General features: G+C 39.7%; 1 protein-coding gene across 4 annotated transcripts in view; it reads right to left on the bottom strand.

Annotated features, from left to right (window-relative positions):
- Positions 1–631: 631 nt before the first annotated feature.
- NCAM1 (neural cell adhesion molecule 1) overlaps positions 632–27,282 on the bottom strand; it is a 234,826-nt gene continuing 208,175 nt past the window's right edge. Inside the window, exons 14-19 of one of the 4 annotated variants that reach the window (XM_069948731.1) lie at positions 24,399–24,523; positions 22,929–23,109; positions 7,909–8,116; positions 6,224–6,340; positions 4,834–5,580; positions 632–2,488 (exon numbers count right to left, since the gene is read on the bottom strand). In XM_069948731.1, the coding sequence (XP_069804832.1) occupies positions 2,368–2,488; positions 4,834–5,580; positions 6,224–6,340; positions 7,909–8,116; positions 22,929–23,109; positions 24,399–24,523 (1,499 nt within the window). In that variant the 3' untranslated portion in view covers positions 632–2,367. Of the gene's footprint in view, positions 2,489–4,833; positions 5,581–6,223; positions 6,341–7,908; positions 8,117–16,290; positions 16,994–22,928; positions 23,110–24,398; positions 24,524–27,282 lie in introns of those variants that run through there. The other 3 variants (XM_069948732.1, XM_069948733.1, XM_069948735.1) reach the window with 3 other exon arrangements.

Raw genomic sequence — 27,282 nt, 5'->3', positions numbered from 1 at the left:
TCACCTCTATGGTTGAAAAGCAAGTCCATGTGAACAGTACTGACTTTGACCAATGCAATTCTTCTTCAGGTACTGCATTAACAAAAACTGAACCATGGAACATAAATGTCGGGGCTTAAATATAACTTTAAATGGTGTGCTCCATTCTTTATTTAACATCACAGTAAAATATTTTACTTTTTGTTAATAGAGTATCCTATGTGGCTGGGGTGAAGATGCAGAAGTTTAAGTTAACTTTGGATTTAGGAAAGAGGTTTAGACAATGTAGAGGTGTTTCCATCAACGGCATGAATTTGACTTAAGCTTCTATGGTTTTACTCATCCAATAATACAACACAGCACAATAACCTAACTAACGTGACTGATGGCAAAACCAATGTTGGTATACCTGTGGTTCAGATAAGCTGTTCTTTTATAAGAAGATAGATGTTTTGCATTTAAAAAAAAATATTGTTCCTTTGCAGTTGTCATTTGTGGGTTAGGAGCCAATGGTGTCAGGTGAAAAGTATGGGGAGATTAATTAAAGGGTGTAAAATATAGACTGGTGTAAACTGCCCACAGCAACCAATCACAGCTCACCTTTCATTTTACCAGAGCTGGAAGCTGAGCTGTGATTGGTTGCTGTGGGCACTTTACACCAGTGTATATTTTACACCCTTTGATAAATCTGGGTCTATGTTATTACTTTACTCCACTTACTGCCTTGGTGGTACCAATGATATTCGTGAATCCATTATTGATTTCAGGAATGTTCTTTCAGTCAACAAAATGACTGCCTTATTTAATGATGTCTTAAAATACTGCTTTAGAAATTTCCTATGGAGCCACTACACCGCTATTGTGTATGTTTATATGGAAAAAAGCGCGTTTTGAAGCAGTCATATCTAATACAGCAACAATATTGGTGCTAGAGTGCATACACAAACACTTTGCATGTGAGATATATTGTTACTGGGATGTACAAAAACACATTTCAACCCCAAACATTTGACATACACATCCGTTAAAGACACATCCAAACCATACAGAATTATGAAGAGCAAAGATTGGCTGGATTATGCCAGACTCGAGGTCCTTCATCAGTGGTGAGATCATATACACAGAAGAAAATATATTGGATTACACTGTTTGGGGTCTATGACCACAGCAACAGATCATTGTCCATAGTCCATTCTGTACACTGCAAATCCTGATTTCTCAACCATGCTTAACATCATTATCAGATTGTAAGGGCTACTTTTCTGGTCAGGCTTCAAAGTAAGAACCAAAACGTTCTATCTTTCTCCTATGAACAGTCTACTTTTTTCAACTGGTTTGACATAAAACTAGTGTAGGCACCAAACCAGGGCCTGTTGTGTATTTGCCACCCATTCTATATACATTATACCACTAGCCCCTTTATTTCTAGCCTGAGTGTTCCCACACGATGCATGTTATTCATGACGCCCAACATGCTGGACATCAATCCTTTCTTGCGACTTTTTAGAAAATGCCCACCATCATTTATTATAACCAAGTATAAGGCATTGTTGCTTTCTATTGGATAAAGCTCAAATAATGATGATCGGGTACAGCTAGAAACAATATCTGGGACATCTTTCTGTCAACTCTGAAGAAATGAGACAAGAAATTAACCATACACAATTAAGCCATCAAGCAATTTTGTTTCAACCATGTACTATTAATAACCATTCAGTTAATATAATAGGGTGAAAGACTTTAAGACACATACAGATTACTTTCCATCTTCTCCAATTTTATTTTCCTATACAGTGGTAAAATGTGACAGCCAACATGTAAACTTTCTCACTGCCAGCCATGCAAGTAGAACCGGCTTCTACAACTCAAAAGACCAAATGTTCAGGGAAAAACTTACAAAAACTTTTCACATGGTGTATTACTTAAGAACAGAATTAGGCTCTTAAGGGTTGCGAGTCCTTGACATAGACAACCCAGATTGATAAAGGCCTTAACATAGCTACATGCATTGTTCTTAACTGTCTAAACCTTTCCCCTTTCCTGCATGATAAATAACTGGGGAATAGTAATTTTAATTCGGGACATCGCATGGGAAATCTCAATGAAATGCTCCCACCAGGCTTTGTTCATAAAGAGTGTGTACACAAGAGATGAACCTTTTCTACAGTCTCACAAAACAAACAGGTTTTCATAAAAGAAAAAAAAAAAAAATAACGAAACAAAAGTAATAATAATTATAACAACAAAGGCCAAGATTTGAGAGGAATGATGACGTGTTTGTGTGTATGAACCTCACTCTGTAAATGGCGAGCATGAGGCTCTTCAAACATTATTTTTAGTATCCACTTTCCCCTTCCCATGTAACACACCCGCACCCTCTAGGAGGAATCATGCTTTACTCTCGCTTGCATTTGTTTGAGTGGCTTCATTAGGAACTGTTTTCACTTCTGCAGGGGTGCTCTTGCTGTCTGATTCCTCTGGCTTGGAGTTCTCTTCTACAGGGGCCTTCCTGCGAACAGATAAACAACTGTATATGAGATCAGCAAGAAGGCATGGCATCAGTAAATATTACATGTGATCGTTCACTAAGTCACAACATTTGTTGAGAGATTACACTTAAATGGGCAGTCGTAGAGTAGAGTAGAGTAGAGTCTTCTCTTTTCCATGGGCTGTGTTTGGTATTACACCTCAATGTCACTCAAAGGGGTTATCCGGCTTTGTAAAAGTGAAGGCCTATACCCAGAATGGGCCATCAAAATTAGATCGGTAAGGTCTGATCTAAGGGGCAATGGTGCTTGCTCACAACGTCTTTAGTGTTAACTGCTGCTTTCACCTGCAACAACATATCTGTACTACCAGCGGTACAAGGTACTGCAGCATTCAAGTGAACCTAGAATTGCACCACTGCAGCAAAGGGGAAGGCAACACCGATCCCTGCTGATCTAATATTCATGGATTCCTGAGCCATCGATTTTTCAAAGCTGGTTAACCAATCTAAATATGGCAGAAGTTAACCACCTGACATAGCCCATGCACAAGAGAGCCGCTGCTTCTATCTCTGACAACCCCTTTAAGGGTAGCTTCACACGTACCGTATCGCAGCAGATTTGATGGTGCGGATCTGCAGCAGATCTGGTCTAAATAACTGAACAAAGCATCAAATCTGCTGCGGATCCTGTACGTGTGAACGCACCCTACACAGGCTCAAACATCAGCAGATTCCATTTGAATGTGTTGTTCATTGCGTTGGCAATCTGCCCCTGTTGGTGCTAGGAGATGTCTAGTTTTACATCACAGTGTGACTCAATATTCCCTGACCATATCAGCAGGCAGAACATTTTATCAGGTGGAGACTAACCAATTCACACCTGGAAAAATAAATCATAATGCACCCCTGACATACGCAACGTAAAAAGCGTAGCGCACACCAGCTGGCAAGGCGGGGACGAGGTGTGGCCCCCTCCTGCACCAGATTTTAGCATGATTTTTGCCCGCTCACAGGCGTAAATCGTGATACAAATCTACACCTGCTTCGGAGAGCAGGGACGACCAGCTTTAATAAGAGGCATAGTCTTGATAGATGTACCCCCAAATATAGTGTAATCCCCAAAAGCTTGACTTGCAGTCTCCGCTGATTTTTTTCTTCATCGTCATCACCATCTTCTGCAGTTTTGTTTACTACTGCAGCCATTGGTTGAAGATCACAATGATCATAAACTGGTATAATTTTCTTTAGCAAAGTTGCAAGACTTCATTGCCTGTTTTAATGGTTGTTGTTTTTTTTTTTTTTTTTTTTTTTTTTTTTTTTAATTTAACAAAATGCAACATTAAGGTAGGAATAGTGGTGGCAGAACAAGAGGTTAAAAAAAGGTTAAAACAGAAGGTTTTTTTCATAGCACTTCTTTCCACAATATTCATCTCCTCCAGAAGGAAGAAAGCAGTCTCTCTAGCACCAACAATAGGTTGCTTTTTTTTTTTTTTTTTTGTAGCTACAGCTATTACTGGTGAATAAAGTAATATTAATAAACCGGTAGAATAATTAGTTGTGCTATTTTCTCACACACTTCCTTACAGTTTAAGATCTCTGCTCGCCGTCTTTCTATAAGAAGTTTACATTGCTGACTTCTGGAGAATGAAAATCTGTCCTAGTCGTGTGATGGTCATAGAGGTGAATAGCTTTTTACAAGACAACATTCTGATAATCTAATACCCATTAAACAGAAGTCAATATAACCTAAGGGCAATAGGTGCCATTGTTAGATATCTGTTTAGTGGATCTGTCACCCATGAGATATAATGGCCTCCTTTTAAAGGATACTCCATCATAAGCTATGTGAGAGCTCCCATTTTGTCATTTTTAATGGATGCCATACAAAGGAACACACAAAGCTTTCCATAAAGTGAACATACATTTAGATCATCACGTGACCTAGACACAGAAGTTTACCGGTAAGTATGTAATGAAGGTTCCCAATGAACCAAAATGGAAAGTAATACATTCAGAAGTCAGTATCTACTTCCTACTTTGTATTAATCCTTTATTTAGATTGTTGAAAGGAATACTTGGAATTTGGTTTTGATATATCTTAGGGAGGGCATTGACTGCTAACTAAAATATATTTAAGGGATACAGGAGCTGAAATGAAATATTCAATTTTAGGCTATGTTTCCCCCCCAAACTCATTTGTCAAATCATTAGCAAGAATTGGGATTGGAGTAGTACAAGATCCACGTTAGGAAACAATTGCAACATGTTTAGCTAGTGTTAGAGAAGACAAGCACAACTTAAGAGCACAACACAGCAAAATGACAACACAAGACACAACAAACAAAGAGGATTAAGAGAGGCCATACTCGGTGTTGGATGAAGCAGGCGGTACAGAGGTGTCTGTAGTGGAAGAAGCCAGCTCAGGAGCTTTCCCACTAGCCACAGCGGCAGAAGAAGAAGTTCCAAGAGCTGCAAAAACATCCTTTGCAAGGTCAATGTCTGGAGTCTTGAAGGTCCCCCCATCAATTTGAAAGTCCTCACCCTGGGCGGGTTTTGTGTTGCTGAGGGAGGCTGCCTCATTCTTGGTAGCCTCCGTTGGACTTTTCACTGTGCTGGGTTGTACTGCTTCCTTTTCTGGGCTTTTGGTGGCGGATGCTGCCTGCTTTACTTGTTCGGGAGTAGCTGGGGGGCTTGTGGTACTGGCTGGGACTGTCGCTGGAGGCTTAGCAGTGGCTTTGGGAACCTCAGCTGCAGTGGTGGCAGAACTGGGATTCAAAACTCCACCTTGACTGGCTGCAGCATTAACTGAATTGTTAGAAGTCGGGGTATCACTTAGATCTACTAGAGGGGCAACCTTTGGAGAAGCGGCAGGAGCAGGTGAAGGGGCAGCAGGTGCCTCTGCTTTGGAGGGAGTTGCCTGCGCAGACTGTGTTGAGGTTGAGTCAGGAGCAGAACTGGGTGGAGGGGCAGTGCTAGAAGTGAGGGTGGTGGTTTCACTTGTGGGACTGTTTTGAGCAGTGGCAAAGGTTTCTGTGATAGTATCAGAGTTAGTGGTGACAGTGGTGACAGATGGCAGCATATCCTCAACGGTAGCTGTGGTATCGGCTGGATGCCTGCGAATAGCATAGGAGCAGAGAGAAAGAAAGTAGACAATGAAGAAAACATGTGGCAGATACCCGAGAGAGTAAACCAGACAATCGCATGCACATTACACACACACACACACACACACACACACACACACACAAAACAGTATAGTAACACTGAAGTGATTATTACTAGATTTAGACAGGTCAATACTGTTAATAGCCAGACTGAAGAAAGGCAAGATGGGAAAAGAAAGAGGAGATCTATTAGCTCAGGTTAGTTGGCATCCCTGAGGGTATTCCTTCCCTGTTAAGTTTTGGGGTGTAGTAGCTGTATACTTTAAATAGCATTACCCTATTGTGAAAATGGTGCTCACAATAGTGAAAAATAGTAAAAAATAAAATAAAATTTTTTATATATATATATATATATATATATATATATATATATATGATAAAAATGCCACAATTTTTAAATTGTGTTACTATAATTAAAAAAAAAAGTTTGACTTGACGGTCAGGTTCCACCTCACATTTCTAAAAGTTCCTCTTTGAGAATATAAAAGAAATTATTATGATTTTCTTCTGCACTAGTTTTCATACATCAGATGAGGAAGGGTATAATAATATGGTTCTATTCTGCCTCTAAAACATGACTGTTCCCACATACTCAGGTCCTGTTAGTGGAGTGGTCTCATTGGGTTCTGTCTGGTTGCTTCCATCATTGTTTGGTGTCCTCTCTTCTTCTGTTCGTACCTCAACAATGGGTTCTTTAGACTCATCTTTTCTGTATAGAGAAACCACACATTACATTATTAGCTCAAACACGAGAAACAAAAGCAGCATCAATAAACTAATTTTAGGACTAAGAGAAATTAGTAATTATAGTTGTAGTAATAATGTGCCCTCGGCAAGCTTGTGTCCAGCAGTGGAAGAGCTGTATGAGATGTAACCTAACTTAAACAAGACAAGTTGACAGGGCCTTTACATGGCTAGTTTAGTCACATGGCCCTTTGTTGCAATTAGCCATACATGCCCTATCACACGGGAAGATGTGCGTACAACGGCCAGTGATTTTTCAGCAAGTCATGTTGGCCCGATCAGCCGATGAATAAGCATTTGGATGCCCTTTATAAACCAGACTGAAAAGTTGTATGTATTCCAAGGATGGCCATTCAGTGAGTGGTCTGTTGCATCATACCCCAGCAAAATGAACTTTTTCCTAAGGTCTTGGGGACCGAACTAACCATGATGAACAGACTATCAGACGGTTCTCAGATTAAAGGACAATCACCTGGCCATATATATAAACTATCTGGCAGCCAAACCTTTAAACCACCTACAGTCCCAACTCAGACACACAAAGAAGGCCACCATTTCCAAAAGATAAAAATTTACTTTATTTAACCGGTGTGGTTAACAGCAAAGTGGTAGTGAGTAAACACACATAACACTCAACTGATGCCGATGCATTTCAGCCATGTCCGGCCCTTAGTAATGACGTATGAATTCATCAGAGCCGAACTGTGTGCCCACAAAACATCGGCCTTAGTTAAAGGAAAACTAAAAGCAGGTTTATAGGCTCCAACCTGCTGTTATGTTTCCATACCGCATGAGACACCTAGCTGTAACCACACCTGTTAAATAAAGCCAAGGTTTAGAGATGAGCGAACCTCGAGCATGCTCGAGTCCATCGGAACCCGAACTTTCGGCATTTGATTAGCGGTGGCTGCTGCAGTTGGATAAAGCCATAAGGCTATGTGGAAAACATGGATATAGTCATTGGCTGTATCCATGTTTTTCCAGACAAGTTAAGCAGCCCCCGCTAATCAAATGCCGGTTCGCTCATCTCTACCAAGGTTCATTTTCTGGAGATGCTGGACATCTTAGCTTGCCTGCAATGCAACATTTTGTCTGCACCTCTGTGCACTCATATGGCTGCAATAGTGAGCTGGATATACAGCGTTTATGTATTTGCAGCTCCAACTCCCCCATAAAAATATACACTGGAATTTATTAAGCATATAAATTTACTAACACTGTGAGAGGTATTACTATTAAACACCTCCAAAATACACCATAACCAATGCTTGCCCTGGTAAGACAGTCTTTTCACAAGCATATTGGATTGACTGCCAATTCCACCCAACCTTCATTTGCAAGCTGCTGTTCAATTCACACCCAAGGTCAGTGGTGTCATACTTTTATTTAGCTAAAATCAAAATTAAAGGCACCCTTTAAGATATAAATGGCACTACTATAATGTTTTCCAGCTTTTACAAATAAACCTACTGAGATATAAGTGAAATAATACATTTTCTATATAATGAATACAGCCATAAATGGTGTACTTACGAAAATGCTGCCTTTCCTTCTTCAATGTCTTTGCCTTTGGCACCTGGGCCAGCCTTCCCACAGAAATTGACAGCAATACACATGAGCAGACCGCATTTGTTAAGGAAGTAGCATGTGACATCCACCGCGACCAACAGAAGAACAAAGACCACGATGAGGATGCCTACAATGGCTCCGGTACCCAAACCAGAAGTAGTACTTGTGGTGGCTTTAGAAACAAAAAAAAGTGGAGACTGTGGTTAGATATGTTTATTCAAAGGAGTTATAATGCCAAATACAGCAGATGTTACGCTTCCACAAACTTTGCAGCAAATGCTTTTATATGACGTTTAGTGCTGGCTTTAATGGACTTCTCATCATAATATGTTTAACTGAAGTTGAAGGCTTAACCTAAGGGCATTACTCTTGTCAGAAGAGAAAAATAAGTCAAAACCACATTATCATAATTTGTTGAAACTCTTTAGTTAACTGAAGAGCATAAGGCTGGGAGAGACAATAAATCCTGCTCAATATGTATGTGTTATAAGCTATACTCATGATTCCAGAACTCATAGAAATTATTTTGAGCAAAAGAACCACTTTAAGTTGCTCTAACCTGGACACAGAAGTGGACTTACCATTAAGGCAGTGTATAAGGACTCATGGTCGATAGTTGTGTCAATAGAGTCATATGTCATATACGAGGTCTAATGCTTCTAAAAACGATTTTAATAGCAGAGCATAGGCATATTATAATTATGGTTGGGAAGATGTGCTCGTGACCATTACCACTCAGGGGCCAAGATCACTTTTTGAACTGGGGTGGAGGAGTGACAACTGAGCTCACTTATTTTATTGTCATCACATCTACCATCCAGCAATTTCCCTCTGGACCCACTCTTTGGAGGTATTATAGCCTTTATTCCCTCAAAGTCAGTAGAGAAAACTCCGACTTGAATTATTAAATCCCAGTCATGTTCTATAGCTTCTCATTGGAAGCTTGAAAAGAAAGCTGCCTCCAAAAGATGTCATCATATAGCTGATGTGCATATCCTTCTTCCCAGAATTCCATGTTTAACATGAATGGTCGCTAGGTCTCCACATATCCTTATCAAAAAGAAGCATCACACTATTGGACATGAACACACAATTATATAATGTCTAGAGATGAGCGAACCTCGAGCATGCTCGAGTCCATCCGAACCCGAACTTTCGGCATTCGATTAGCGGTGGCTGCTGAAGTTGGATAAATCCCTAAGGCTATGTGGAAAACATGGATATAGTCATTGGCTGTATCCATGTTTTCCAGACAACCTTAGAGCTTTATCCAAGTTCAGCAGCCCCCGCTAATCAAATACCTAACGTTCGGGTTCGGATGGACTCGAACCCGAACCCGGTTTGCTCATATCTAATAATGTCCCCTGATTAGTAATGTAAAGTGAAACTCCAGTGTATCTTATACTGGCTACTGAATCAGTAAAATATAAAAACGATCTATCATATTTACAGAATGTATTTGTTACCTATTAACTGAATGCAAAACAAATAAGATCATAAACAATTAAAGTACTCAAACTGACTGGTTAAATATGCTCTTTGTTTGTAATGTTCTTATGGCTGCACTGGGTTTAAATAGCATTTTCTTATGAAAGATTGTGAGAATTTTTTTTCAACAATGTTTTTACTGCAATACATATACCATACACTATGCAAACTCAGAAATAGTGTTCATCAAAGTGAACCTGTTAGCTGAATATGCTGCCCTAAGTATAAGAGGAGCATCTTACAGCTACAGGCCCATATTCCCAGTAGCTACCAAAAATACAAAAATATATACGTTAAATATGGCTATAAGGAGCACTGGAAGAATATAGTGCATTTATAGCCATGAGTGTGGTGTATTCTTGAGGGGGGCATTGCCCTCTCCCTTCTGGGTGGTGATTGACAGGCTACAGCGTATACAATCATAAGTCACCTCTAAGTCACCTGGATCTGTAGGTCTGCTGTATTATTTCAGTCTTCCTATTAAACATGCAATTTTTGGGGGCTATTTTGGCTACAGACCTGTACCTGTGATAGGCTGCTCTTAGAACACATAGCTGACAAATCCTTTGAAAACTTGAATAATATCCTACAGTTTTGTGTAAGCTGCTATATTTTCCTATGGTTACAGCCTACAAATAAATGCTGCGTCCTATAGTCATGCAGCTACCCCTCTGCTACATTTTTAAAAAACAGAAGGGAGTAACACACGACTGCAGAAGCAGATGACATATGTCAGAACACAAAAATGTAGCATTAGGCTATGTTCCCACAAACGGTAAAACTAAGGGAACATAGCCTTAAAAAAGAAGTCCCACCAGATTTAAAAAAGGGCAGAAGACAGGGGGGTGCAGGGTAATAATAACCTATACTGACCCATCCCCATGCCTCCGTTGCGTCTTTCCAGGGTCCCGGTGACCACAGCCAGAAGTAATTTTTTGCTGGAAAATGGGTACATCACGTACCTTGCTGTTCCAGCTGCAACATCATGGCCCAGCCGAGCATCATGCTCCGAGGGTGTCCTGTCCCAGTCACTGGCTGAGCTGGCAATCACTAATCTGGGTACATGACTTTGCAGCTAAAAGAGCTGAATGTCACCAGTGGCTGTAAATGGGACCTGGGAGCAGCTTTATGGGGCTCGAGAATGACTTCCTGACTTTTTAAATTTGGTGGGACTTCTCCTTTAAGCTAGGTTCACACACAGAGTAAAATACAGTAAAATAAAAGCTGAATACAACCATAGTTTTGAGTAAAAATAAGGCGAAGTGTGAATAGATGAAAAAAGTGTCTGTATTTTGTAAAAGTAGGTGGTAAATAAGGAGCATGATCATTATTTGGACAGTCCTAATCAATGACAGCTGGTATTCTATACAGTGTGTACACTGCTGGCCATTTTCCCACTGACTTCAATGGAGCGCATTATAAGGCTATGTTCACATTAATTTTTTTTTATAAAAAAAAACAAAAACTGATGTTTTGAAAATAACCGTTGTTTAACAATGACGGCTATCAATAATGTTCATGATCATTACTGATTGCCATCAATATGAAACAAAGGCCGTTTTTTTTGCTTAAAAAACACAATGTGTGAAAATATGTCATTTTATGGTGTGTGAACATATAGTAGCCTTAACTTACCAAACAAAGATGGTCTAATTTACAGTTATTATAAATTATTATTCATACATATTTATTAGGTCACCCTCTATTGTCTTTCTTCTAAGTTAAGTAACTGCCTTACACTGGTTGCTATAGTTAAAGGAGAAGTCTGGCCATACCAAACGTTTTGTCAGGTGGCAGGGGAAAAAATAACCATAATTGATTTCTTACCTCTCCCTGTGCCCACGATGTGCCGCCTGAATGACCCCGGGACCCCCAGCTGGAAGGCATTTTCACTCCGAGTCGTGATAACGTCACAACGTCAGGGGAAAATGCCCATCCCGTGACTGCAGCGTCCCGTTCTAGTCACTGACTGGCTGAGCAGGCTGTCAATCAGTTGGGTCATGATGTCAGCTGAGCAGAAGATCCGGGGGTCCTGAATCCATTGCTTCGAGAGGCACGGGAAAAGGTAAGTTAGCATTGCTTATTATGTTCCTCCTTGTGCCCTTGCTGTTTGGTATAAAATGCTTGTGGCTGAACTTCTCCTTTAAATTTACTGTCATCTAAGATCCCCAAGTGCTTTTCCACGTCAGTTTTACCTAGCCCTTCCATACTTACAATGGGCTAGTAGAACCATCATGTGATTAAAACAACACTTTTTGATAACTGTTTACTTGCCTTATAATGCAGCCACAAAATCCATGTTTAAAAAAAAAAATGCAGAATATTTTGCAACAAATAAGCTTTATGTTGTAATTGACTATCCATCATAACATTTTTATTGTCCCATATGCATAATGAAAATTATATTTTAGAGGAAAGCTCTTATGATGGTAAAACATTGTTCTCAGGTCATGCTTCTGTGATATCTCAGGTGAAAGTAGAGGTTGGAGATCACACCAGAAAAATATTCCTGAACTACAGATTATATTCAACTAGCAATTCTGTAGGGAAGGCATCATTTATATGGCATGGAAACACCTAAGGATCTTACTACAACTTGTACCGGCTTGTACGTTACCAGCTTTAGGCATGTGGGCATGTGAGTATCGGAGTAGAAGTGGGCCCCCTGTGTAAGCTTCAATAGATTTAAAGTGCCTGCTAATCTTTTCTATTTGCAGGCTCATGTCCTTCACCGTGTACTCACACCGTTACTGATCTATAGTTGGGCCCCGCTTCAGATAAAAAGGAAACAGCAGAAAGCACTCCAACATGCAATGTTTTGTAGCTGTAATTTTCGAACAAGCTGGAGACTGGAAATTCTATAGGACAACAGATCTAGTTCCACAGATAAAAAGTGTACAGACCATGTATCATGACCAACAAAAGAAATGATTAAAAAAAACAATCCACACTCCTTATCTTTTTTTTTTTTTTTTTCTAGAATTTTATTAATAGGAAATTCTCCACCAGTGAAATTAACTGTACAAGAGATACAAGTATATGGCTTTTGGCTTCGTTCAATGTTATACATACATGCTCCATCCATTCCTTTTAAAAAATATCACTCATAAACAAATCCTTTCAGCAAGCAGAAGAATGGACAAGCCAAGATACAGCAAAGAAGCAGAGAAAGTGTTAAGGTGAAGCTGGGAACATCCTATGCAATGCATGTTATCACGTAACTAAAGCTGCGTCAACTAAAAAGATGTGCTGATGTTCATCCCTTCCGAAGACCAGATCATGAAAAGATATGTATAGACAACAACAGTGACAACATACATTGAGAATTACAAGGGCTAATACCCATTACTAATGCACAAGGGTTTTTGATGATACAAACTCCTACAGAGATATGGAGCCACAACATTCCCTGAACATCTCTAAAGATTTAGTATACAGGGAGCTAAATGTATCTGGTAACTTTTATTTCACCTTTATGGTTGTTGTGTTTGTTGAGCAGCCTCATGGAAGGGAAATTATATCTCTAGTTCTAGAAAAAAGGCTGGTATTAAAGGAGGAGGGGGTCACATGACGATTGCAAAAGGGTAGCTGCCAGTTACTTTTTTTTTAACTTTATATATAATCATAAATCGGCACCACAATGTCCTTATGAGCCCATTAAATACCTATAATAAACCCATTGTTGTACATTCATTGACTATGCTCTTGGTTCTTGGCTGAGAAATGATATGGTGCATGGAGATTAGGAAAATAATCAACCAAAAAGTAGCCTTACATTTAACACTGGGATGAATATGTAAATGTAGAAGAGGTGAAATATTTATATCTGTTTCTTTTAGTTCATTTATTTTGAACTGTTCACTTCTACTTTCTCAGTTTACTTTGGGCTTAAATTTTATTATCCTAAAATTATTAAAAGGGATTATCCCAAAATCCCCTATCCACAGGATGGGGAAACTAGCTGATTGTTGGGGGTCTATCTAGCTGATCTTTGTATCTCTTCTTTTGATACATTCACATAAATGTCTTGAAATTTTCATTGCAGTGTTCAATACAGAATGTAACTAACAGGGTTATCAAATAAAAAATCATCAACATAATTATACAATATCATCTCATACATTTTACAAAACAATGTCTTTCTATCATTGTTACTACATATGTCTATTACCTTTACACAGTTGCCTGCAAAAATAAGGGTTGAGCGGGAGTGTGATAGTTGGCACACTGGGTATGGGGTACATAATGTGCTTAGTTTAGGCTGAAATCTGATATACTTTAATAGTAATTTTAACCCATGCCCTACAAGTAAAGGTAGAAGTCTACTATGTGAGACGAATGTTTCTGAGATACTTTGTAAGAGCAACCTAACTAGGAACCAGTAAAACTTGTGAGTCATCAGGCACTAGCGGTACATTATTCACGAATATCCAGTTTATCATGGCTCTGAGATTGCGCTGGTTCCTAATAAATTTTTAGTCTGTACAGTGATAATTAGTGTTACAGCCTTGGTATTGACTTGCTTTACAATATGTACATAATAGAAAGTAAATTATACAGTGACCAAATTAAGAAGTTCTTCTGATGTTTACTGAATAAATTTATCTTTGTGACTGCATGGCATCATGGCTGTGTCAGGTATTGCCATTTATTCCTTTTCAAGTGAGTGAGACTGATGTGCAATACTAGACAGAACCCATGAATAAAAGTGTTGGAAAAAAATAAAATATCTAAAAACTGTTGTTGCTACTGACTCAGCCATTTGCTGTGAACATGTTATACATGGTATTTTGTAACATTTTTAAAACACATGTCTATCTGTCGATCTAAAACATGATAATAAATTTTAAAGGAACTGCCATGGGTCAGCCAACAACCCCTATTTGGCATCTTTTCAGGGAGTGGAATATCTACAGGTTAACTAGACCTCCATCCTGAAAGATCTCTATTCTGTCATGTTAACATTGAAAATATTACTGAAATGAGGGAGGCAAAGAGTGGAAAAGGTGAGAATTCCTCAAAGAGAATGCATAAAATACTAGTTTAAAATTTCAGCAAATTATTTCATTCTAAGTACCCTGAACTATATCAATACCCTTGATTTAGGGGTATATTATAATCAACATGATATGGCAGAAACAATAAAATCTATATAATTTATGCAATGCTGTGTTATGTGCCTCCCATAGGAATGATGTATACAGTGGCTGTTTCTTTAACATTTTAATGTACGATGTGTGTGAACGACATTTTCATAGGTACTAGTTCAACCCACAAAACTAGGTCTACAATGCAAACAACTCATGTGCACGCTACAGCTAGAAGATAACTGGTGGGTTGTGATGTGATCTGGAAGGAGTAGTCCCATGAGAAGCATTCAGTCCTGCTCTCGGGCTCACAGTGCAATATGGGTTCTTTGCTTGGTGATGTGGTGGGTGCAACCTATTATTTGTGGCTATTACTACCTAGACTTCTTACAGGCAAAGTCCTGTAGGAGCTTGTTTGGAGTGGTGTCCTTTTATGCATCTAGATTTAGGAGGCTGTGAGTAAACAGTGCCGACCACTATATTCTCTACTACTAAAAAGTTAGTAACTATAGGGTGACATGATTTTTGTTAAACATTTTCACTAATCTCTAAAGGGTGAAACAAAAAGCCATGCGACTCAAATCCCACTACCATTGCATTGTTCCTATTACACTTTTGCATTGGACTGCACACAGCACAACTTGATCTCTTGCTCAAGCCTTGGATATTCATTGAAACAGCTATTACATTTCCTAAGAAATATCTGTACAATTCAGAAAGAAAAAATGGCACTTTCCAAATAAGTTTGCCATACATTGGTTTATGTGTGCAATGTGCCTCTGTATCTTTAGAGGATGGCAATTCATCAAATTTAAACATAATGTAACACTTTTGGTGGACATTAATGTGTTACTTTCTATCTAATAAAAAGACATTTCAAAAGTTTTGATGAATCAGGGTCTGGGTATTCATTAAAAAGACACACTCGGGTGAGGACTTCGCTTCCCATCTTGCTGCAAGAGATAGATACCACAGTCTCCTGCAAATCAGAAAGAGCAACAAGCCAGGAAAAGGACCGCATCATCCGGCTTCTTCTTGCAATTGGTGGGAGTCTGAACACCAAGACCCTGACTAATCAAACCTTTTAAGGTGTCTCTAAGAAGTGTCAAAAGTTTTCTTAAATGATACGTAATATTTTAACTCCTCGTTTTCTTTGTCTACACAGAATGGACAGCACACAATATTACTTAATTTTAAAGGGGCTGTCCAGAATGAGAAAGTGTCTGCTTTTCCCCCTAGTCTTGGCTATACACAATGCCTTGAATTTCAGGCTAGCACCATTCATATAATTGGGATCAATCACCAGTACCAGACTTATCCCATTAAAAGGAGTGGCACCATTTTTCAAATCCAAGACAATCCCTTTAAGGTCACTATAGTCAGACTATATGTTTTATTAACATAAGCCTGCTTGTTTAGGCTATGTTTATTCGTTTTGCTGCGTTTAACGTACAAAAAACGTGGTCAACCACATTTTGTGTATGTAAAAAAAGGGATCGGTTTTGATCCTTTTAATAATGTAAGGCCCCGTTCCCACTGAGCAAAACTAGCGGAATTCCACGGTGGAATTGTCCGCCGCGGAATGCCGTTAGCCTCCCGCTCATAATGGGAGTCTATGGGAGGTGCGCGCTCCTGCTCTGTCCGCGCTGAAGAATGAACGTGTTTATTCTCCAGTGCGGACAGGGCAGGAGCGCGCGCCTCCCATAGACTCCCATTATGAGCGGGAGGCTAACGGCATTCCGCGGCGGACAATTCCGCTAGTTTTGCTCAGTGGGAACGGGGCCTTAGTCAATAGGAACCGAATTCTGCGGTATGGTGTATAGCAGTATCTGTTTTTACCATCAATTTTCACTTTTAACTCATATGTTAAGCGGACAAACAAAAAAAACACTTTGTGAAGCTAGCTTTAGTCTTAGTCAAGAGAGCTCATAGTAATGGGATTTACAGATGATCCACACCATTGTAAAAGTGCCTTAAAAGCATTCATATGGATGCACTATTTGATATGCTCCCACACTGACATGTTCCCCATTTGCTTCTTAAAGGAAAATAAATAAAATGAACTGAGGTGACCTTATTTGAGGTTTATTAAATACTAAAAGGTTGCCCCAATTTCCCCTAACCATATTCTACTAAGATACCAGTTGCCCCTTAATTCAGTAAGACATCTCCATCCACTGACAGTGTATCTCCACCTACTAAGGCCACCCTTCCATTCAACGGTGACTACATTTTGGTGGAGGACATGAGTTAGAAATGAGTTTAATTCCAAAATTCTCTATACTTAAAAATAAATGTAGAAAATGAAATCTCAGACACATGACATGGGGTTGCTTAAATGGCTGCTTCTCTCTGGATGAGAGAAACATCTAAAGGAGCAAAGTAAAAAGTAGTTTAAGAGAAAAGTACAGTCACAAATAAGGCGAGCAAAGCTGCGGAGGTGGATGACACAGTATAGTTCCCGATATTGGCTGCTGATGTAATGATTCCAAGGGAAGAGGTTGTTGGCGAGAATAATTGGTGCATGTAGAAGAATGGATGTCCAGGGGTGGTTGAAGTGACATATAACAGACAAGGGAGAATTTGGGGACAGAGGAAGGAGGTGGGAAAAATCATAGGAAAAAGAGGAAGGAAAAAGAAAGAAAGAGAAAACAGATAAGAAAATGAACAGGTTCACAAATACAGAGAAAAAAATGTAGCAAAACTCAGCATAGCCAAACAAGAAAAAAAAAAAAAAATGGCGGCTGTTAAAGGAATTGCATTGTTACTGAGGCAAGCCAAAAGCAGAAGCTGTTAGCAGCAAATTAGAGCTCACACAGGAAATAAGCGCAAGACACCAGAGCAAGAAACAGGTAAAAAAATATATATATATATGCGCAATGAGAAAAATGTGAGCAACAACCCCAAAGGACAAGTATGCTTAACAATAAGTAAGGAGAGATCAGTGTCTTGAACAATGCTGTTCTTCAATACAAATATAGCTGATGTATACGTTCCTTAGATGTCCTCTTCCACAATGTCTTAAATATCGCTGAAAATAAGTTCCTGATTAAAGATCAGGGAACTTGCCGAAAGTCTTGGACTGCATCCACCTTCTCCAGACAGTGGGATTCAAATACCGATTGTGCAAAACTAAAACTTCGGCAAGTTCGCTCATCCCTATTTCTGAATTGACCTCTTTCCCAATGACTTGAATGTATTGTCTCTTGAAGACAACCCCTATTAAGATGAGGCCAGCCCAGTGATCAGCTATAGCGACCACATTACATGTCGCTGAGGAAATCTAGTATGCCATGGTGGGCACACAGACAGGATCCCAAATGAAGGAACCCAAATCTTTCTCACCTAAATACACCCTTTTAGTATTACTATATATTAACTTTCAGTTTCTTAGTAATCTTGGTTTAACCGAAACTTTATCAAATAGTATGCCAATACAGTGCAAAGAGATGATTGCCACCAAGCTTTTAAAATACCCCGAAGAATTGTGCGTTATTATGTAGCGTTGCATCAAACCCCTACTCTCCATTTGGATAATTGTTTTTTTTCTTCTTCTTTTTTTTTTTACTGCAATTTTGTTTTTTAACGTCTACAGGAAAGAAGGCTAAAATGTACCATCAATCCTACACAGCTTGTAAAGTCAATACCAAAGAATACAGAAATTTAGATGTTTTGAAAAGCCATCAAGAGATGACAGAACAATTGATGAATGTGAAACTGCTACTAAGAAATGGATCAGGGATGTTTTAGGAGATAACATCACATCTATATATTACTCTTTTCAACTGATATTCTAAGTATTATTTAAAACTTAAGTAGTCATGGTTACACAATGAAGTATCCATGTAAACTAGCAAAGCACATACAGTGCTTACACTTCCTAAATGGGGTATTCCATAAGTGTCTGTAGTGGTTTCTCTAACAGAGGAAAGGCTGTTTGTCTGAAATGGCCGTCACTACAGGGCACACACTCGATCCCTATGTCATACTCTCCCTGCATTAGGATGAATATAGAAAAAAAAATCTTTATGCTATACCTGCGGTGAATGCTGGACTTATTCTCTTGTGGACATAAACTTTTTAATATGTTTTTCTAAAATTCAGTACTTAAAGGGAAACTAGAACATGCTGATATGTCTCTATAGCGCACAGGAAGTTAAAAATGAAGGTAAGTTTCCTATCTTTATCCCCAGAGCTGTTTTCGTATACTTTTCTAGTTAAATCCATATGCTAATGAGGTGGATTGGTGCATTAAGGGGTGGGACTACCACTCTCAGTACACCCCTTTTAATTAATATTGGGATGGCGTTCTGCAGTTATGTCACCCTGGTGCTCATTACTGCAGAGTGCAGGATGAATATTCATTAGAATGGATGAGCCTCCTGGGGCAAATCGGTGCACTGAGGAAGATGGCCCGCCCCCAGTGCATCAAATCACCTTATTAGCATATGGATTAAAGTACAAAAACACTGTGCTGAGGATGAAGGTAAGAAAGGAGACCCTTCTAACCAAAAAACACTGAACAAATCATTTAAGCTTTAGCTTTAGGGAATGTGGCTTTAGCAGAAGGGTTTATGTTAAAGGAGAAGTCCAGCAAAAATTATTATTAAAGTATTGTATTGCCCTCTAAAAGTTATACAAATCACCAATAGACACTTATTACAGGAAATGCTTATATAGTGGTTTTTTCTCTAAACTTACTACTGCATCAAGGCTTCACTTCCTGGATAAAATGGTGATGTCACGACCCGACTCCCAGAGCTGTGCGGGCTGTGGCAGGGGGATGCTCAGTGTCCCTCCAGTGCCCTGTGTCCCTCAGTGTCCACCTGCCATTATCCTCTCCAGCAGCCACAGCCCGCACAGCTCTGGGAGGCGGGTCGTGACATCACCATGTTTTCCAGGAAGTGAAGCCTTGATGCAGTAGTAAGTTCAGGGAAAAAAGACTTATATATTGGTGATTTGTATAACTTTTAGAGGGCAATACAATACTTTAACGATAATTTTCACTGGACTTCCCCTTTAAGGTTAAGCTTATGTTTATACACATCTTAACTATGGATATTGAAGGTGTTAATCTACGTATTTTATGTATGGTGTCCCTATGGGATAAGCACAGCATTCACTGGAAGAAGCAATCTGCAGCACTGGCTCTTGGGAAATTAATTTTAATAGTGAATGTATTAGGGAGTTAAACCATGAATAATGTTCTTTTATTTTACCCTTATTTGTATACTTCCAGAGAAACCCTTTATAATAATACAACAGAACTGAAAGCATCCCTGCTAAATATCAATCTAGAAGACAGAAAATATGTCAGGCTATCGCTACATAGTAATTGCGGAAAAGTCTTGTTCAGCATTTACTGCTGCCTGTTTTTTGCAGGGAGCAATGGATATTCTTTTTCACTCCCGGTAATGTGAATAGCTCATCTCCAAGGAAGCAGGCAACATGTATATCACTATTTAGAGAAATCAACAGAAGGTATTCTCTATCAACGGAAGAAAGAAAAGTACTATTCCATTCAGTAATTTATTCTACAAATGGGCTGGGAGCATAGATAGCAGAAAAGTACATTGCAATTCAGCTACAGGTACCAATACAGCCTTCTGAACATAGATTGAATACATTGGTCTATAAGAGGAAATCACATTAAGACCACCAATTCTAACGCATACAAGATATATGGAACATTTGTCTAGCTTTCCAAAACCATGACAGTATAACATAGCATCTGGTGTATAAAATGTTGTAGAATATAGACTGAATGAAGCACCATGCAGAATCCAAAATGCAGTACGACTCCTGATGTGGCTCACTAATACCAAACGTGGCCCGCAGACACTATAAAACCCATAATTAACCAGTCAAAGCCACCAACCTCCTATGTCTAAAACCACTTACAGTATATATTAACAAACTCAAAGGCCCAAACTACACAATAACAGTGTTGTGTTAACTATGAGCTCAATAATAAATAAAAAAAACACGAACATCAAAGACAAAATTCTCACTTTTTGTAAATCTCAAAAATGTAGGAGGAGGTTGAGTTAACAAACATACTGCATATTGGTGGACATCCAATCTGTCACTACGGTGAGACCAGCAAAAATTAACCTATTAACAAGGCAGGATACTCCCACCTGTGTAGGCCTCTTCCAGCCCTGGTACCTGAAGTCACTGCATCTATACAGCATGGTGCCCACCACATGCCTAGTTGGGTAGCAGTGATCTAATCTAGTTAAAAGTAGTGATTCTATGTTGTACCCTGCCTATGATGATGATTACACCATTTGACTTTACTGTCCACAGGCACAGGTCTCCTATATCAAGGACTAATACTTTTTTGTCTGTTTTTTGTTAAATACTTTTACTTTTATTCTAGTTGGGATCTAAAGTTTGACCTCCCCATCTTGCCTAATGGCAAGGGGCTTAGACCCACAGCACTATCCATAAATCATCCATTCAGCATTCATCAATCACTGGCTATGCATGTGCCTCAACCACAACCACAACCTCAACCACAATCATTAATTTAGTAGATTTATGGTCACTTTATTCTAGACTCCACACTACATATCCAGGTGTGTACCCCCCCCCCCCATGAAAGATCCCCATAGTTGTTTTCTTAAACAATCAGGCTCTATTTTCCTGGGTGCTAGAATATACTGACCCTAAAACCATGAAGAAAAATAACTTTGTTCTGGTTGTTATATACCCCATCTGCACATTTAAGCCGGTCACTCTCTATCAGGTAGACAATTTTATTTTCCACATGGAAATTAAAAAAACTTTTTTTATTCCTAAAAGTAAAGAAAATGCCATGCAGAGGGTCCCTTTTGGAAACGCAAGCACAGTATACAGTATAACCTGTTGGTTTATCCGACATGCACAACATTACCAAAGCATAAAAGCGTATAACAAGGACTCAAAACTCAAGACAAACCATTAGCTTCCTACATACTTGGGACATGCTAGCATCATGTAGTTTAATTCTCCTAAATCGCTTCTGTAATTTAAGAACATTTTTTACATGTCATAGAGACTTCTAAAAAGTTTATATTGATTGGGGTCTAGTGTTCAGACTTCTGTGATTGCTAAAACCAGCTGGAAGATTCTCTCCTCGTCTCGCTGTGTAAGATGCATTGTATAGTAAGTCTATGGAGCCATTTCCTTCCATCTGGAAGGAGGAGAGCCGCAAGCCCATGCCTGGCTTCTTCCAGCAATCAGTGGGGGCCTAAATGCCCAAACCAAAACCAAAGAAAACTTTTGGCATGTCTCCATATATCAAAAGATTTTTTTTTAAATAACAGCAATACTTGAAAATTCAGCCAAGTAACATTTTAGTACAATGAAAAAAGGCTAGACTGTCTTAGTAGTGCATTTAAGAAATGGGCTTAAAGAGAATCTGTCTTAGTAAATACTTGTATTCCCCATGAAATAATAATTCTGGAACATACTTACTTACCGCTCTGTGATGTGCCATTATTTTATTATCTTTAATAGAAATGTATGGCTGAATGAACAACTGGGTGTTACCACTTGTGGGGTGTATACCTACAAAGTTTGACACTGTCAGCTCGGACTGGATAATATCAGACAGTGTAGGGACTGGTAACACCCTGTTAGTTATGCATTTCTAGTAAGAATAACAGGAAAGGCACATTAACAGGCTATAAATATAGGTCATCCAAAATTCTTAGTTTGTGGGCATTGCATGTATTAGCTTAAATAGAAAGGCCAGGGATGGTGTTAGGTCCTGTTTAAGTATTTATTCTATTATTCCTCCAGAATACATGTAAATAAATTGGCAAATGGGTGTAACCATGGGGTAGGGTGTGTCCCTACATAGTCTGGCACTGTCCGCACTGACTGGACTAAGAAATATAAGACTGTATAGGAATATACCCTAATAAAAGGGCATGTTGTCACCTAGCTGTAAAGTTCTACAGAAAAAAAAAGCTCCAGGGTAGTTTTTTCTTTAAAAAAAAAAATGTAAACACAGTTTTCAATTTATTCCCCCATTTCCAGAAGGAGTAAAATAGGAATAGCATCATGAAGAGTACTAAAAAAAGATACTCCAGAATTGTTATTTTATGGTAAAGGCAAGGAAATGGGGAACAATTCAGGAAACCTTACTTACAGAGTACTTACAAGACATTTACAAACATCAACAAAACCCACAAGCAATTTAGTGTCACTCCGTAGTAATGTTTGCAACATAGTCACGTTCAGCCTACTGCATCAAGACAAGGTCCAGGCACAACACAAGCTGTGCATGCAAGACCAGTTGTGGTGGTTGGTTATAAGCAAGCAGCTGGTCAGGGGCATATTCAAGCACGTTAGCTAGAAAGCAGCAATCTTGCGTTAATGGTTAAGCAGAAAGGAGAGGCAATAAGGCATAAAAGGTACCTGGAATGACTGTGGGCTTTGTGGTGGTCCTGAAGTTGAAGCGAGCATCCTTTGACTTCCCTTGTTGGTTCTCAGCTACAACCACCACCTCGTATTCAGCATTCCAATCTAATGAACGGAGCATAATGTGATCGCTGTCGGATGATATCTTCATTTCGGGTTTCCAGTCCACTGAATTTTTCTAGGAAATAAGCATCGACCAATGGTTGACAGTCGGCCTCAGGCACATTACATAGTAATGCCAAATTTTACAAACTATCAAGGTACATAAAAGGTGATTTATGAAACCTTGTGTAAAGAAATAGTGGAGCAGTTGTCCCTAGTCATTTAAAAAAAATAAAAAGTAGCAAACTGGATGCTATGGGTAACTGCTCTGTATTTACTTTGCAGATGGTTCGGTGAATCTCTTCCACAACATGATACATGAGGAACACCTACTCAATAATGGATTGGTCTTTTTTGTGCCAATCACAGTTTGCTGATGTTAGGGCACAGATTCCACAAGATAGCAAACATCCTCCATACGCAATTCGACCCATGCTTGCTGCAGCAGCTTGATCAGCTAGTGCACCTTTTTCTTATGAGTGGGAGCAAACCTCACAGCCTATTCTTGCTTATCACAAAAATATTGTTGTTCCCCGCCCACTGTTTGTGCTATTACATGGACAGGCAGCAAGTGGGGAGCAGCGGGAGGGGCTGCCTGAACATACCATAGATCATTTGGGCAGCCCATTGTAGTAATGGCGATCCTATTACATTGAGTGACACACAGCAGACTTAACGAGAGACCATGATCAGCACAGTCATGCATGTCAGCTGATCATGGCCTTTCAACGTGTGGTATTACACTAAACAATTATTGACCTGAAAGGCCGGTTATCGGCCAAGTAATGCTAATAATTATTTAGTGTAATAGGGCCTTAAGAGTGGATGACAGACAGACAAAAGGAGGGAAGATACTTAATAACAGTAAAACAAAGCATCTTTGTCTGATAAGATATATTACAAAGTTATATTCTCTTTAACTATCAATGCAAAGTTTTCTGAAAAAAACTGTGTCTATTTAAATTCAATTACTGTGGATTTACCAACCACAACTTCTAGAAGTTTGTTCCAAGCACCTACTATTATTTCAGTAAAATAATATTTTCTCCTGTTACTTCCCCTACTAATCTTATATGGATAAAAAAAATTTTTTTTAATGAACTGCTACTATGTAATTCCTTTACTGTAACACTTATTGTTTTGCGTATTCCACCGTTCATCCCTTGTCCTTCACTATCAGTCCCTGTTACACATGTTCAGGTTAAGAGACTATTTAAAAAAACTGTTCCAACCCTGATGGCTCCCTAGAGCACCTCTTTTATTCTATTAAAACATAGCACTTAATCAGTTAAAAATAATTACTCCCACAGGAAGCTTTGCTATAAAAAAAAAAAAAAAAAGTCACTTCATAGTGAGTGTACTTACAGCTTTGTAGCGGACCAGGTAGTGGCGGATAGGAGAGCCACCATCATCTTGCTTGATGAGGACAACTTTAAATGAGTTTCCATCTTCTCCAACACGACCTGTCAGCTTTGGAGCACTTGGTTCTCCTGGAAAGAATTAGTGTTTCTCACAGTTAAATGATTGCTGACAGAACTTGAATAACTAACAGAAAGGAACTGGAAGCTTTGTGCTGTACACAGCCCAGAACTTGCATTAAAGGGGTAGTGCGGCGGTAAAGAATTATTCACAGAATAACACACATTACAAAGTTACACAACTTTGTAATGTATGTAATGTCTGTGAATGGCCCCCTTCCCCATGTCCCACCACCCCCACGTGTACCCGTAAGTGTGGTGCGCTATACATACCTGTCACGTGCTGACCCCGTCTCCGATCTTCAGTCAGTGACGTCTTCTTCGGACGGCGAACAGCTCCGACTGTCCCGAATGCCGGCCGCCCTCCGCAGCGGCATCCGATGCTCAGCCGCAACTGGCTGAGCATAACTGTGCTCAGCCATTCGCGGCTAAGCACAGTTATGACGCGGCATAGGGGGGACGGCGGCAGCGATTTGGCCGGCTGGCCGAAGATAACGTTTGGCACAAGATGGAGGACATGCGCGACACAGATCAGGTAATGTATAATGCACCAACACTTCCGGGTACACGGGTAGGGGTGGGACACGGGGAAGGGGGCCATTCTCAGACATAACATACATTACAAAGTTGTATAAAGTTGTGTTATTCTGTGAATAATTCTTTACCGCCACACTACCCCTTTAAGGTGAATGCAGGTAAGATCACTTTTAAAGTTGTTAAACGAAGTAGCTTACAGGTTGAAAACAACCCAACTAAACACACTAATAAGAAAAAACACAGGAAATATTTTTGCCATGGGACTAATAAATTCACAAGATATAGTATATGGTAGGTGCGCTGTAACAGCACAATTTAAAGGGAACCTGTCACCCCCCGTGCCGGGGTGACAGGCTCCCGACCCCCCGTTAGAGCCCCCTATACTCACCTAATCCCGCCGGGTCCCGCTTCTGGAGGTGGTCGGGTGATGAAGATCTCAGCCGCTGCAGAGAGATGAGTCCAACACCCATAGAGAATGACAGGAGAGTCCAGCACTCAGTCATTCTCTATGAGCGTTGGACTCATCTCTCAGCGCGCGCGCCGGGCTGCAGAGGCTGAGATCTTCATCACCCGACCACCTCCAGAAGCGGGACCCGGCGGGATTAGGTAAGTATAGGGGGCTCTAACGGGGGGTCGGGAGCCTGTCACCCCGGCACGGGGGGGTGACAGGTTCCCTTTAAGGCTGGGTTCACACACAGTATATTTCAGGCAGTATTGTGGTCCTCATAGCAACCAAAACCAGGAGTGGATTGAAAGCACAGAAAGGCTCTGTTCACATAATGTTGTAATTGAGTGGATGGCCGTCATTTAAAGGGAAACTCCGGATAAGAGAAACTTGTTTTCTATTAAAAGTACATTAAAAGTTATATAGATATGTCTATACAATGTATTACCGTATCTATACGGTTCTGCCACACTGGTAGCTGACAGAAATCCAGGAATTGAAAAAATATGGCCTCTGTGCGGATCCACATTGTCTCTTGCTCCCACTGTTCTCCCACCTTAGGAGACAAATCTTCCATGCCTCTGTCTCACACTGTGTGTGTTTGCTAGACACAGGCTAATGATGCAGAGAGGGGGCAGGGCGTAATTTAACATCTCTGACCGGCCAGAAGAAGGTGTTTCAGCTTCGCTGATTGTGTAAAAGTCTACAGAGAAATTAGGGCTATGTTCACACATGTTGGAGTGTCATTGCAGTACTGCAGCAAATGATGCAGTAACACAATTAGATAATGCTAAACAGCAGAGAGGATAAGAGCCAGCACTGCCAATCCCTCCTGCACAAAAAACAAGGCATAAACAGTATATCCCATGTAAGATAATAACGGATAAAGTCCTTTTTGTGGGAATCAACTTCAAAGATAAAAGATGCTTGATCATAATATGTGCGTGGAGATATAAAGAAAAAGAAAATAATTAAAAAAGTTCTTTGCTTTATTCCAATATCAGCATTACAGGTAGAGAATACAGTGTGCTGTGCGGGTGGGACCACAATGAAATTATAAAGTACTGCAAATAATTCAGTAACAGAATGAAACTGCAATGTGCGAACACAACCTAGATGTTCTGCAACAGCTTTGGGCGGGGAAGAGGCAGTGTGGGGCACTGTGATAGAACAGCTGAGGGAAAGCATTGCATTCTGGAACCTGTAGTACTGTGTATAACTGATAAACCAGGAAGTGCAGAAACACAAAACAGAACAAAGACCCCCCCACAGCAAATGGATTTTTGGTAGTTTCAAAACTGGGATAGATAGGTAAGTATTGTTATATGCTTCTGCAGAAGGTTCTTTTTTTTTTTTACCTCTACCCAGAGTTTCCCTTTAATGGCAAATATTTGCTGTTATCTTAAAACAACGGCCGTTGTATTGAAATAATGGTAATTATTTACCGTATATATCGCGGCCATCCACTCAATTACAACATAATGTGAACAGAGCCTTTCTGTGTTTTTAATCCACTCCTGGTTTTGGTTGCTATAAGGACCTGACATGAGGACCAAATACTGCCTGAAATATACTGTGTGTGAACCCAGCCTAACTTCACACTACGTATATTTCAGTCAGTATATTTTAGTCAGTATTGCAACCAAAACCAGGAGTGGATTAAAAACACAGAAAGGATCTGTTCACACAATGTTGAAATTGAGTGGATGGCCGCCATATAACAGTAAATAACGGCCATTATTTCAATATAACAGCCGTTGTTCTAAAATAACAGCAAATATTTGCCATT

The sequence above is a fragment of the Dendropsophus ebraccatus genome, chromosome 12, assembly GCF_027789765.1.
Source record: "Dendropsophus ebraccatus isolate aDenEbr1 chromosome 12, aDenEbr1.pat, whole genome shotgun sequence".
NCBI classification, from domain to species: Eukaryota; Metazoa; Chordata; class Amphibia; order Anura; family Hylidae; genus Dendropsophus; species Dendropsophus ebraccatus.
This window is presented reverse-complemented; position numbering and strand designations above follow the sequence as displayed.